This window comes from Armigeres subalbatus, unplaced genomic scaffold, assembly GCF_024139115.2.
Source record: "Armigeres subalbatus isolate Guangzhou_Male unplaced genomic scaffold, GZ_Asu_2 Contig1069, whole genome shotgun sequence".
In the NCBI taxonomy this organism is placed as follows: domain Eukaryota; kingdom Metazoa; phylum Arthropoda; class Insecta; order Diptera; family Culicidae; genus Armigeres; species Armigeres subalbatus.
The window spans coordinates 106,939-120,815 of record NW_026941812.1 but is presented as its reverse complement, the minus strand read 5'-3'; the positions used below and the strand labels follow the sequence as shown (position 1 = coordinate 120,815).

The following is a 13,877-nucleotide window of genomic DNA, read 5'->3' as shown; positions in this document are numbered from 1 at the left end:
ACCTGTCGATGACACGTACAATGACTAAGTAGATTAATTTATCTATTTATTGAGCTCATTATAATGTGGGCGTCGACCACATTATAATGAGCTCAAGTTTGTAACCAAAGAGTTAATGCGTCAAGATCAAATAGATGAATTGAGTTCGTCAACTGAAATATTTCATAGTGGCAGTTTAATAATTATCGAATAGCCCCGCTTGCAGAGCAAGATTACTTTTGATAGATTTACGTTTTAATGGTTTTGGGGGTTGCACCAGCCTTTTTTAAGACTGGGTATTTTTTTAAATCTTCGAGCTGGCGCTTTCAAGTGTAGGGTAAATGTTCCATTTTGGACCTCTAGAGGAAGTGCTACCCAATATCCGCTTATATCTTCCAAATGAGACGTGCGATACAAGCCAAAATCACATAATTTAATTTTTTTCTCCTTTATAAATTTGAGATTTTTTCATTTTAAAATTAAGGTCACATAATTTGATATATGAAAGTCTTATTTATGAAAAGGAAATTTGAAATGGGCATCGGATGTTTATAAATCGCTGAGATTTTCAACTATCTGAAATGAAAATATTCTTCGTTTTGGACAGTGCAACACCTTTTGGACCCCCAAATGTACACATTTTGGACACCCCCTGTTCAAAAATGAATTTTCAATATGCACAGGTCATTTAAGTTAAGTAAAGTGCGGGATTCAGCAGCGGCATTGATTTTAGTTCAGATATCAAGAAAATGTCGACAGGAAGGTCCAAAATATGTAGAGGTCCAAATCAAGTTGGTTACCCTAATTTTTCGGTAAATGAGATGGACTTTGATTCGGATTCTGATAAACTTATTTCTCGAAGGACCTTAGCTCTGTTAGTGGAATGTCTAGAAGTAATTTGATTAAAAACGGAAAGCAGTACAGGGTTGGACTTTTCTCATACTGTGTATCAAGTGTGATATAACAAAATAAAACTTGAAATCTAAAAATTGCGTTTATTATGCAGTAGAAGGAAAGTCTAGCCCCGTACTGCTAACTGTTTTTTGTTAAATTGCTCCTAAAATGTTTGAGAAGAGTTTTAAAAAACTTCCCGTATGTATCCCCGTGCATTTTTTTTTTTTTCAAATATTATCCTTCGACTTCTTCTTCTTCATGCAACCTTTATTCGCCAATAATGATGAATTCATGAGGATAATGATGATCGCTGCGATGACAAACGACACAAGACAAACGTCAAATAGATTGCATCCTACCAGAACATGTTCAATTGTGGCGGCTATCGAAATTATTTTTTTTTTCGGTGATAATTTCGGATGATTTTCATGATAATTATATTGTGGCAGCTATTGCCGCACGTAAAATGCTGGATAAATAACGAAAATAGAACAATATAACTTAAGTTATTGCAATTTAAAATTTTCAGGATCGAAAATCATTTTGCGATACATAATTAAACACCAGCGCGAAATGTACGGTACAATATGAACGGAGCTTTAAACTTCAAGAACAGCACTAGCGCCACACCAACAAACGGTGGCTTCAAGAACTAGTGCTTGTTTCACGGGGTTGATAAACATGTGTGGAATTTTTTGTTGTGTTTCGAAGTGTAGTTCGACAGATTTTGGCGAAGCAGTTGTAAGTACAAATAAATACAACATAATGTTGAATAATTTATTTCGTCATTCAAACATTAATAACCCTTATCAAATTTTTATTTTCTACAGTTGGAAGGATGTAAACATTTACTGAACAACCGAGGTCCTGATTATGCCGGGTCGATAATTTACGACAATCGTATATTAATGTATGGTTCAATCTTGTGGCAACAGGGTTCAGAAACCACTCGCCAACCGATGCAATCTGATAGATTCGTACTATTGTTCAATGGAGATTTGTTCATCGACCGGGGAAACACGAACGCAAGCGACACGCAATGGTTGTTCGACAGAATTACTTCTGCGGTATTCGATATAGCTAGTCTAGCGGATGTGTTTAAAGAATTGAAAGGTCCGTTTAGTCTCATATTGCTGGACAAAAGTCTACGAAGAATTTACTTTGCAAGGGACAGTCTTGGCAGAAATTCCCTTCTGTTGGGGCAATTCGAGGAGGGCTTTATAATAACAAGCGTTTTAGGTAGTATGTAAAGATTCTTACACTAGTGGAATTACCTTGACAGTGATTTTCTTTTATCATTTGATAGGAAACACTTCAATAGGGGTCGTAGAAATTCCACCAAATGGTATTTATTACGCTGATTTGGATGGAACTGACATCGAACTCAATCTATTTCCCTGGAAGCATACCAACAATCATGAAATCGACTCGTTGAGCATTACTGACGATTTAATATATTTACCGTGGATGACGAAGGATGTGATTCCTGTAGTAATAAGGCTAATGAACTCATGTTTTAACCTAATTCAATAGACTCATTCTATTTGTTTCAGAATGCTTTCAGTTTTCACCATGTATTGAAAACCCAAACATCAGAAGAGACTGATACATTTGACTATCTACTCAACCACAGTTGCATTGCTGATCTGTGTGATCGTTTGTTGAATGTGCTTACTGAATCGGTCCGTGAAAGAGTGGTTAATACACCCAACCACTGCAAAGCATGCATGGCATCCAAACAATCTTGTGAGCATCCCCGAGTTGGTATTCTATTCTCTGGTGGAATCGATTGTACCATTCTGGCGCTACTAGCCAACAGCTTTGTGCCGGCGCACATTCCAATATGTCTCCTGAATGTGGCATTCGAAAAAATCATTCGCCCTGGGAATCCGGAGTACAAAAAACGTATGGCGAACAGCACCGATATTGACTGGGATGTACCCGATCGGATAACAGGGCACAATAGTTGGAAGGAATTACAGCTTCTGAAACCAAATCGGTAAGTCATACACGGTGATTTTTCCCTTTTAGGTTGGCAATCCCTCGACATAGAAAAGAAAAAATAAAACTTTTTTTCTGATCTTAGAGGTTTCCCCAATAAGAGGTACTCAGGGATGGTTCAGACGTATATGAATCCTTTGTACTAGATTATTTACAGTTGGTGTAAATAAACTTTATCTCTTTGGTCTCAACGGACACACATTTATAAAATAGTAAACAAATGTAATCTAATGTTTGATTAATTTCTAGAGAATGGACCTTCGTGGAAATAAATGTAACACGTAAGGAACTGCAAAACTATAAAAACCGTATATCAGATCTAGTATTTCCATTAAAATCTGTTTTGGACGAATCTTTGGGGGCAGCATTGTGGTTTGCATCACGTGGCAAAGGGTTGGTGAACAATAGCGAATATAACAGCCTTTGTAGGGTAAGATGTTTCAGAAATTATTAAGTAGATGAAGAGACTAATTAAACGAAATATACATTTGCCCTGTTAGGTTATGCTGCTTGGTTCGGGTGCGGACGAGTTGTTTGGCGGTTATTCGAGACACCGTGCGGCTTTCTATAGGAGCATCGTCAAAGCCATCCAACCGAGTGAAGAAAGTATTCTAACGGGATTTAATAATCTAATGACTGAACTAGAGTTGGATTGGGATCGACTGCCTAGTAGAAATCTCGCAAGAGACGATAGAATTATAGGAGATCATGGCGTCACTCCGCGGACGCCCTACCTGCAGGAAGACTTCATCTCGATAGTACGAAGTTTGAATGCTGACCAAAGATGTTATCATCCACTGGGTGAAGGCATTGGTGATAAACTCACCCTCAGATTATGCGCCTATAAGCTAGGACTACGACAGTCTTGCAAACTTCGCAAACGTGCGTTACAATTTGGTTCCAGAATAGCTGACAGGAAGCAGAATGCCAACGATAGTTCTAGCTTTCTTAGCTCTTGATGACATTTCAAGGTCGTGATACATATTTAAAATAAATCTGTAAACTGATATGCAGCTTGTATTTATTTTTCAATATCTTGAATCGATTATTTAATTGTTTATATTTCAATCTACTGCTGTTCCAAATATTGAATCTGAAAAATAAAAATAAGTGAGTCGTAATGTTCAGTTCTGAAAAATTATGTTGTCATACCTCCATTTCTTTTTCTACAATTTGACTCAACAAACTGTCCAAATTATCCTGCAAGCGCTGGCGCAGCGTTTGATTTTCGATTGTTCGAATTTCCTGTTCCTTCTGAATTCTTTGCGATTTCAAATCACTCAACTGGCGACGCAGTTCATACATTCGGTTACTCAGCGAATCTTTCGATGACGCCATAAAATCGGTCGATTCATTGTCCGAATCTAAACGAGAGTTGTCTTCATATTTTGATCCCAGTAGCGAATCGTTCTTCCGCGAGCGTGAACCACCACTTGCGCTGATGTTGCTAAACATACCCTTGCTGAACTCGGTGACAGCATTGCGATCCGAGGATTGCGTTCCCATATAAGAGCTAGAATCGGACAGTCGACTATCTTTCCGCCTCGGCCGAGAGTCGGCTGCTCTCGTCGATATCGATGTTTTTGTTAATCGGATTTTCATCCTCGTCCGAATTTTTAAAGATTGCAATGATGACTTTCAGATGGCTACATGACTTAGATTGCAATTATGACTTCCAGATGGCGACATAACAAGTCTTGTTCTAAATCAAATTTAGCTTGCCTAGCAACACTGCAGATACTTTTCTTTGCGTAAATTTGAAAACGAGGAATAATTCATGTTTGCAAAACCATTTGTGCGTTGTATCGATTAATGAATTCCTTATGCTCGATGCATTAAATACTCAAGTAGTGGAGTAAACGCGATCACGCGATAAATTCTCATAAACGAATATCAACAAAAACCAATAATTCATCTCTTTCGTCTGAATTATTAGAATGAAACGTATTCGCTGTCCTTTTCTGACGCACTTTATCCACTCTTACGAACAACCCACCAACACATGTGTTCCCATGGTTTCGGATGTAGCTATTGTGCAATAAAATGCACTTCAGGTTAGCCTTCATCAAGTTCATGTATGCAACGTCGTCGTCATGATTGTCTGGCCGGCTTGGTTGGTGTGCTGAGATTGAGTTTGATGGCACACTGCACGCACTCGACACTGCCTAAAATCTGTACTAAAATTCCATTCCTTTGTGTTTGTGTTGAGCGCCATCAGCAGACGGGCACTCTCCACACGTACCGCTAGATCTCAGTCGCCTGGCACGCGGAAAGAACCGTTTCCTGTGGAGGAACCCATTGAACGTCGTTCCATGTGTGGAGTGGTGAGGCGATTCTGTGTGGTGAGCATGGAGTACCGTATCGAGGAGTGTTGTGCGACGACGACGTCGCGCTATCTACGAGAAGGAATCACCGTCGTCAGCCGCGGTCGCCTGTTTGGCTGTGTGTGTCGTTTGGTGCGCCTCAAAACACACGCGTTCGAACGTCGTTCACCCGGGTCCATATTATATCGTACAGTCTTTCTCATCATAGTTGATCAAACGGTCGCAACTTTTTCATAGTCTCTAATGTTTATCGCCTGATGGTTTCGCCGGAAAAGTCGGTTCCCGCAAGTTCTCTCCTGGCCGTCGGACAGGGTCTGCTCCCTGGTTGGGATAGTTTTAATCGTTCTCGGTCTACTACTTTACTTTTAGTGGTCACCGTAGTGCTCTCTCTTATCGTCCTCCTGCGGTTAGTTGGTGGAGTGGAGTGTCGCTGGCTGGCAAGATTCGAAGCAGCAGTGCGGTGACCCCTTCGGAAGGCAGAATTCCACCGATTTCGTGAACAGTGCAAGTTCTTTGGAAGAAAGGAAGATTTTCTACGCAAGCTGATAAGCCCCAGTGGCATAGTTTGTCCCTTTATACAATCGAAATTTTAAATTGTGCAACTCTGTGTTTTGTGTGCTACAGTCTCTAGTGTCAGCCCGAAGCATATAGTCGTCCGTAGTTTTAATTCGAGAAGAATCGAAAGGGCCAATATTAATTGAAAGTGAAAAAATATTAAGCTCAGAGACAACGCACTGCTGCTGTAACCATGATAAGAATTTGGGTGAAGGAACCCCTCCTTGGGGTGTCAACGGAGAGTGTCCGAAAGAATCAGAGCATGAGAAAGTGAAGAGAAGACTGGCGACTCAGTGCTTCCTAGATGAAGATTTGTGTTTTCGGTGACGTTCTGAACGATGTGTAGAAAAAGGGAAAAATGCAGTGAAATCTAAACGCGTGAGAATTTGAAGCAATACTGCTTCTGTGATGGAGTACTTCTAGTTGGAAGGTAATTTGAAGAAGAATTGAATAAAACGTCAAACTAATTGACACTTCCAACAACTGTGGAAAGCGTGATGAGGAAAAAGCTGATTGAATTCCAGAAAGGACAGTGCATTGTGCTTCAGTGTGGAGAATAAGCGAATTGCGGTGGCCATTTTTGTGTTTTCAGCAGAAGAACCTCCTCGTCGGTTGCAAGTGAATGAAAAGACTTTGTGCGGCCGGAATAGCCAAACACTTTTGGACATAAAATCGGATTACTGCAAGCGCTGCTTTGGTGGTCAAGGTTAGTATGGCGGAGTGAACATTTTTGGGGCTTGTGGGCTGCTAACAGAATGAGACAGGGGCATTTTTTGTGTTTGTTTCTACATTTGTTTTGGGTTATGATTAGATAATGAATGTCTTAGTTGTAATATCTGAATTTGGAGATATTCTGGGTTTGACACAATAAGAAAAATAACACTAGATTGGAAATCCAAACTAGATTTTTTTATAGCTATAGCTGTTTTTTGCTATTAAATTTAAATTAAGTTTAATACTGAGAGCAAACTTGCTTGGGGCCGTACACTAATCACGTAAGCATATTTCGTGGGTTTTTCAACCCGTCTCCCCCAACCCGTAAAATGTTTCCAATTCAATAATTTTTATTTATATGGAGCTGGTAGAGCCCGCATCCTCCTTCCCCCATAATTGCTTAGGTAATCAGTGTACGACACCTTTTGTGAATGTAAATATGTACAACACATTCCTTGGCTCGAAACATTTTGCACATGCGCACATCTGATAAATGCAACTGCAGTCGTGCTATGCGAAACAATCGAGGTTTATTCAATAGCGTTGTAAAAAAGTTTAAACAACATGTTTGCCGGAGTGTGAAGCCGCTGTTCAGTAAAGTTGTTAATCATTTGCCTTTTGTCAGCTTTATCTGGAATCAAACTTTATCCCGATCAACCAATCTGATGTTTTTCAAATATTAGTATGTGAATTGCTACAATGAGCCGGTATTCAACTTTAGTCAGCATGTTGAATGACAATTCTTGACTTCTAAAATCATCTGAAATCGTCTTTGCTGCTGAGTTGGTACACTCTACCTTTTTACGAGAAAAAGTGGTTTTAGGATTACTTTTCTCGTAATTGTAACTTATTTTTTTGGAACAATAACCGGTTGGTTTACACTTATTATCGAGTTTTCTGTCGTTTTATATAGTTCAGAAGAAGAATAGCATTTGTTTATGGTGCATTTTAACACTGGCTGTACGTCAAAATTTCTGGTCTACTTTTTCAAGGGTTCCTGGGCTACTAGGGTCAGTCCGATGCAAACGCGATGCGATCGGAGGACTTACGGATACCTATTTCTAAATTGAGTCAAAATAGATCTTGTCACACCTCAAACGTCATGATTTAAAAAAAAAAACAATTATGTTATTAATATTCTAAGTGTTCCTGGGCCACTCGGGTTCAAATCGGTCACATTGGCCACAATCCAGGTTTTTGAATTAGGACAGCAGTTCCGGTCACATCGGCTTCAATCTGAAGGACCCGTGTAATGGTTTTAAATTGAGTCAAAACAGGTCGTGTTGCACCGCAAGCTTCATGCTTTTACAAAGCAATGATGGGAATGACATTTAAGGGTTCCTAGGTTCCTAAGAGCCACAAAACAGAATTTATTTTATGTTTCGTGAAGTCATTGAGTATGAGGTGGCACGTTCTATGTTGATCGAATTAAAAAAATCATTTCGTAATTCTTTGGATTGTTTCCGATGAGACCGGATTGAACCAAGTGGCCCAGAAACCTTAGAATTTTATTTCCTTTGTTGTTTTGTAAAATATGATGTTAAGAAACGACATTGTCTGTTTTGACACAATTTAAATATACCATTCAGGGGTCTCTCAGTTATAGCCGATGTTGCCAGATTGAACCGAGATTACCAGGGAAGCAGAAACATCATTCCCATCATTGTTTGTTAAATCATGGAGTTTGAGGTGTCACGACCTGTTTTGACTTAAATTTGTAAATAGCAACTTTTCTCAGGGACAACTGACCTCAACGGATTCTTCCTTCTTTTCCTACTCATTTCTCAGTTCCTCCATTCCGCTTCTTACTTCTCACAACGCATTTTGTGTTACTCATTTTTCACTGTGAAAGTGATAAGTGCGAAGTGAAAAGTAAGCAAAGAGAAGTGCGAAGTAAGAATGTCGACGTCTCACTTCTCACTCTTCACTCCTTATCTCATGTTTCTTACATCACTTCTGAATGCAAAAAGAAAGAAGTGTGAAATGTGTGGCAAGAAATCAGCAGTGAGACGCCTTACGTCTCCTCTTTATTTCACATATCATTTCAAAAATTTGACGTGGAAGTGAAAGTGAGAAATAAGAAGTGAAAGTGAGACTTTACAGTGACGTTTCTCTTAATAACCCATTTCTTATTTCATCCTTCTCATTATTTTTGCCACTTCTCCATTATCATTAATTACTTTTAAGGTTACTCTGACAGAATCCAAGTTTCAATGCTCGCGTTGTCGAGGCACACCCTCGTTACGGAGGCGGCGGACACCTGTCATTTTGTTGATTCAGCCTGCTGCGTCGCAGCATGCGTGAAAAATAAAAATGACGGTTGTGCATTACCTAATGCCCCAACGCAAACGCCTGAACTGAATTCATCAGAAATGTTCTAACATTCACTTTTATTTGACCAAACGCAATTTTTGGTCACATGACGAGTTTTTCAAACAAAATTCACGTTCATTGACAGCACAGTCCGAAGAATAAATTACAAATACAATACAATATGATTCGTTCGGCCAAATGACATTTGCGGCCATATGGTATGTTCAGCCAAACGACAGTTTCAGTTGTTTGACCGACCCGTGAGTTCAAATGACAATAGTCCTTTCCGCCAAACGACCATTCCGACCAAATAACCTATTCAGCAAATGACATTTTCGGCCAAACGACGTTTTCGGCCATACACTTATGAAAATCCAATCATTACATTTATGTGTGGTACATATAAATTTTATCTATAGTGTTTCACAAATAATGATTATCAAACACACATAAGCCTTTATTTGATTAATAGTTAGTTAATAGGATAGTTATAAATGCACGCTTACATGTTACTTGGCAATTTCTTTGAAATCTTCCTTTTTAAAATGTGTATACTTTTATTGGTGTATGACATTTTCGACCGTATGATACGTTCGACCAAATGATATTTTCGGACAAATGATTAATTTGAGCTTATGTCATTTTCTGCCATATGTCATTTTCGGCCAAATGATGCTTTCGGTCGAATCGTTTTCGGCCTAAAAACCTTTTCGGCTAAACGTCAATTCGGCCAAATGGAATTCGGATAGGTGACTTTCGACCTAACGTGTTATTCGGCCAAATGGCTTTCGGCCGAATAACTTTCGACCAAACTATCCTTCTCTGTTTCTGCTGAATTACATCTGCTGTTTTATACCGAAAACATTAGCATTCGAACATACTCTCCAAAGGCACAATTGTAACTGGGCCTGATGATCGTAGATCTATCATGTATTCTTAAACAAAATTTGTCTAGATGAACCGTTTTGAAAATGTTAAAATGTAACTAAAAATTGGCAAAGCATGGGGCTGTTCATATACCACAAGGACAGGTTTTGGTCAGTTTGATATACCCTCCTCCCCAGCGTGGACAATTGTTCATATGAATTTTTAAAAATTTGTATGGACCGTGAACATTCTATACACCCTCCCACTAAACTGTCCATGGTATATGGACCCCCATTAGAATGATATAATAAAAAAACACTTATTTACTTCTACTTCACATTATTCCCATTACTCCAATAATGGTTTCTATCTGTGTTTTCTCGTTTTATCAAACGTTTCCTCATGTTATACTTTTCATACTGACAAACCCAACACCTTTTGTGAGAGTTAGTAGAATTCTCTGCTTCTTTCATAAGTATGTGGCCAACTAATCATCACTTCCGTTCCGTTTTCAAGGACGTGACCAGGACAAATCTAGAATTTTTTCTTGTTCCCAGGTAGTGGTTAGCCTCATTTTATCTTGGTAATATAAGGAAGTGATGCTACACTCGTACGATAGTCAAACCTTTACCACCTACAAGTTTGTGAGAATCTACTCAAAGAATGATGTAAAGGAAAATACTATTTGCGCAGATTTGCACAAAACGCTCATTATATCATAAAAAAGATATTGAAATAAGCTATGGAATGCGTACTTACAATTGAAAACCAGGTTGAACAACCTGGTTGTCTTCGCCATACATTTACAAGCAAATTCAATAAAAAAACAACTTTAATGTGAGGGGTGAGGGGAGGGGTTAGTGACATTTTGGTCAAAGTTGAGTTAACTAAAACAGAAAAAATGCTATGGCTCTAGAGCTTTGCGGCACCACATTGACATAGGATATACGTTTTTCATAAAAAATGTGAAAATTCGCAGAAAATTATACGAACGAATAAACGACAACGATTGGAAAGTCGGATTTTGGAACGTGAGAACTCTGAATGTACCCGCACGTGTTGGCACGTGTTATTCGATGGAAGCCGATAAACGATCGAATTTGGGTGTTTAGAATGAAGGACAAATTCTTCAACTATAGCCTCTATGCCCCATCGAACGATAATCCTGGTGACCAGAAGGATGAGTTGTATGAGAGCCATGATAAGGTTTACGGAGAGTGCCCAACACGATGTAAAGATTGTCATCTGGAATGTAAATGCGCAGATCGGAAGAAAGTTTCTTTCGCCCAGTCATTGGTACGAAAACCTTTATTCCACTACCAACGATAATGGTCTGTGACTTGTACCTTTGCTTCTGCTAGAGGGATGGCAATAATCAGTACCTTCTTCGCACGTAAGAATATCCGCAAACACACCTGGCAACAACCGAGTGGAGACGTTTGCTCACAGAAGACCACGTGCTGGTTGATGGACGACAATTCTCGATGTTATAGATGTGGGTCCTTAAGGGTCCGAACTTCGACTCGGTCACTATCTTGTAGTTGCGAGAATTCGGACGCTACTTTCCAGCATCACGAACTCACAAACAACAGAACGATGCGTTTCAATATCCAACGCTTGTCAGTTGAAGGAGTTGTTGAACAGTACCACCAGAAGCTGGACGAGTGGATCGGAGATGCTACCGGATCTGGTGACGTCAACAGATTGTGGAAAAACATCCACGAAGCTGTGACTAAAACAGCGCAAGAAGTGTTAGGCACTGCAGAGCGGCGCAAACAAAATGTTTGGTTTGACGGGGAGTGTCAGGAAGTGACGGACGAGAAACATGCTGTTAGGAGTCGAATGCTAGTGGCTAGTACCCGTTCCAACAGAGAGCGGTACAGTGTAGCTAGGGCAGAGGAGAAACGAATCCACCGTAGAAATAAAGACAACACGAAGAAGTGTGATAGCTGAAGAGTAGGAGAACATAGATAGAAACGATATGCGGAGGTTTTACGTAACTGTCAATGGCGCGCGGCATAAGACTGTACCAGTGCTTATGCATTGACCGAGATGGGAATTTGCTGAAAGACAAGGCTGGTGGAGGCCAGGTGGAAGGAGCACTTCGAAAATTTGTTGAACGGTGAAAATGAAGGTGTATTAAGATTAGGATGGACATAGTCGGCGACGGTCAAGCTGTGGAACCACCAAAGCTGGACGAGGTAAAGAAGGCTCTAAACGAGCTAAAAAAACAGTAAAGCTGCTGGGAAGGACGAACTGCCGGTCGAGCTTCTCAAACACGGAAGTGAGCAGTTGCATTAATCAATCCTCCACTTATCCAGAAAATATGGGAGGATGAAGAACTTCCTGCCGGCTGGTTGGATGGCCTCATATCCCAATTTATAAGAAAGAGCACAGACTAGAGTTTGCCGATCAGAGGATCCCTTCTGAACTCGCGTGCAAAATCCTGCACTATCCTGTTTAACAAACTGAGACCGCTTGTGGATCCTTCGTCGGCGAATACCAGGCAGGGTTTCGTGATGGCCGATCAACGACGGATCAGATGTTTAGCCTGCGCATGATTTTGTTAAATTCCGGAGTGCAACACAGACTCACCATCTGTTCATTGTTTTCAAAGCACCGTACGATTCAGTGAGAAGAAATGAGCTGTGGCAAATATTGTTCGAACATGGTTTTCTGGCGAAACTAATTAGACTGATACGTGCAATGTTTGATGGCTCGAAATCTAGTATGTATTCGAATTACAGACGAACAACTTCGTTTGTGACCTTAGATGGAGTGACTTTTTTTATTTATGTGGATTTTTAAATTTTAAGTTCTTCACTCTGATGCACTTTCGAATTTATTGTTCAACATTGCACTCGAGGGCGCTATTAGGAGATCTGGCGTACAGAGGAACGGCACTATTACCACACGGTCGCATATGCTCCTGAGCTTTGCGGACGACATCGACCTCATTGGAATCGATCGCAGAGCAGTAGCTGCGGCTTTTGTTCTATTGAAAGGGGAGACGGCGAGGATGAAGCTTTCTCCAAGACAAAGTACACTAGTGGCGAGTAAAGATAGAGGAAGATCTAGTGGTGTTGGAGCTGAGGTAGTGCTTGATGGGGATGTGTTTGAAGTTGTTAAAGAATTTGTTTACCTTGGAACGCTTGTGACATGTGGCAATGGCGTTTCGCATGAAGTGAAATTACGTATTTCTGCTGCGAATAGGACCTTTTAGGATTCCGTAACCAGCTTAGGTCACCCAACATGGAGGAAACAAAATTTGCTCTATACAAGTGCGAATGTTGGAAGAAAAATAAGCGAACAATATTCAACAGAGACAGATAGAGGCCGGCGACTTCCGGAAGGCCACGAGTAGAATCGGAGCTGGGACCCTAAATGTTTAGGAAACTGGAGGAACATCGCCCAAGATCGACGATTATGGAGCTCTACAATACGTCAGGCATATGTGTACCGACGCTGTAGCGAACTAGGTATCCAAATACCAGGTAGGTATTTCTAAAATACCAAAAGACAGTTGTCACACAAACAATGGAATTATCTAAAGAAGTTACGGATGGAGTTTCTATAAGAATTTCCGAAGGAGTTTTTAAAGGGAGGCATATTCGAAGAAATTACTGAGGAATTACTGGCAAAATTTATAAAATTCATAAATTTCTTCCGGAATTATTTCGGAAATTCTTTTTAAAGTTTATTCGGAAACTCCTAGAATTTCGTCATTGAATTTTCGAAGGAATTCCAGGAAGAAATTTCGAAAAACAAAATCCGAAGAAATGACTAAAGGAATATCTGGAGAAATTCTAGAAATAATTTCGAGAAGTTGCTGAAAGAATTTCTAAATTAATTTCTAAAGAAGCAAGAATTTTTTTACCGAAGGAATTTCTAAAGGAAGTTCTGAAGGAATTTCTAAATAAATTTCATTAAGAATTCTTCTTCTTCAATGCTCTACATTCAACTGGAACTTGGCTGGATTTTCAACTTAGTATTCATATAGCATTTCCTCAGTTATTTGAAAGCTTTTCTGCTGCCGCTATTGCATGAGTATGTATTTGTGTAGTATGATGGATACACTATGCCCAGGTGTCGAGAATGTTTCCAACCTAAAACATCCTAGACCGGACCGAGAATCAAACTCTCCATCTCGGATTGGCAATACGCCTTTGCTCTCAAGGCTACTGAAGACCCCATTAAGGAATTACCCAAGGTTTTAGCAATACGTAACTT

At 39.8% G+C, this 13,877-nt stretch overlaps 2 protein-coding genes and 1 pseudogene across 5 annotated transcripts; 2 read left to right on the top strand and 1 right to left on the bottom strand.

Annotated features, from left to right (window-relative positions):
• Nucleotides 1-1,496: 1,496 nt before the first annotated feature.
• On the top strand, nt 1,497-3,881 carry LOC134202168 (asparagine synthetase domain-containing protein CG17486-like). Of its 4 annotated transcripts, none has more exons than XM_062677214.1 (6): nt 1,497-1,614; nt 1,704-2,112; nt 2,180-2,361; nt 2,427-2,872; nt 3,124-3,304; nt 3,375-3,881. In XM_062677214.1, exons 1-6 carry the CDS (start codon nt 1,555-1,557, stop codon nt 3,831-3,833), a joined length of 1,737 nt encoding a protein of 578 aa, XP_062533198.1. In that variant the 5' UTR covers nt 1,497-1,554; the 3' UTR covers nt 3,834-3,881. The 4 variants fall into 4 exon arrangements, with proteins under 4 accessions (XP_062533198.1, XP_062533196.1, XP_062533197.1 ...); XM_062677212.1 differs by having other exon boundaries at nt 2,180-2,364; XM_062677213.1 differs by having other exon boundaries at nt 1,704-2,115.
• Nucleotides 3,874-4,478, bottom strand: LOC134202169 (transcription initiation factor TFIID subunit 7-like). Its single transcript, XM_062677216.1, has 2 exons — nt 4,027-4,478; nt 3,874-3,967 (listed from the first exon to the last, which is right to left on the bottom strand). The coding sequence occupies exons 1-2, from the start codon at nt 4,474-4,476 to the stop codon at nt 3,944-3,946; spliced, it is 474 nt and encodes a 157-aa protein (XP_062533200.1). The 5' UTR covers nt 4,477-4,478; the 3' UTR covers nt 3,874-3,943.
• A 6,282-nt stretch (nt 4,479-10,760) lies between these two features.
• Nucleotides 10,761-13,877, top strand: part of LOC134202166 (transcription initiation factor TFIID subunit 7-like) — an 18,081-nt pseudogene continuing 14,964 nt past the window's right edge.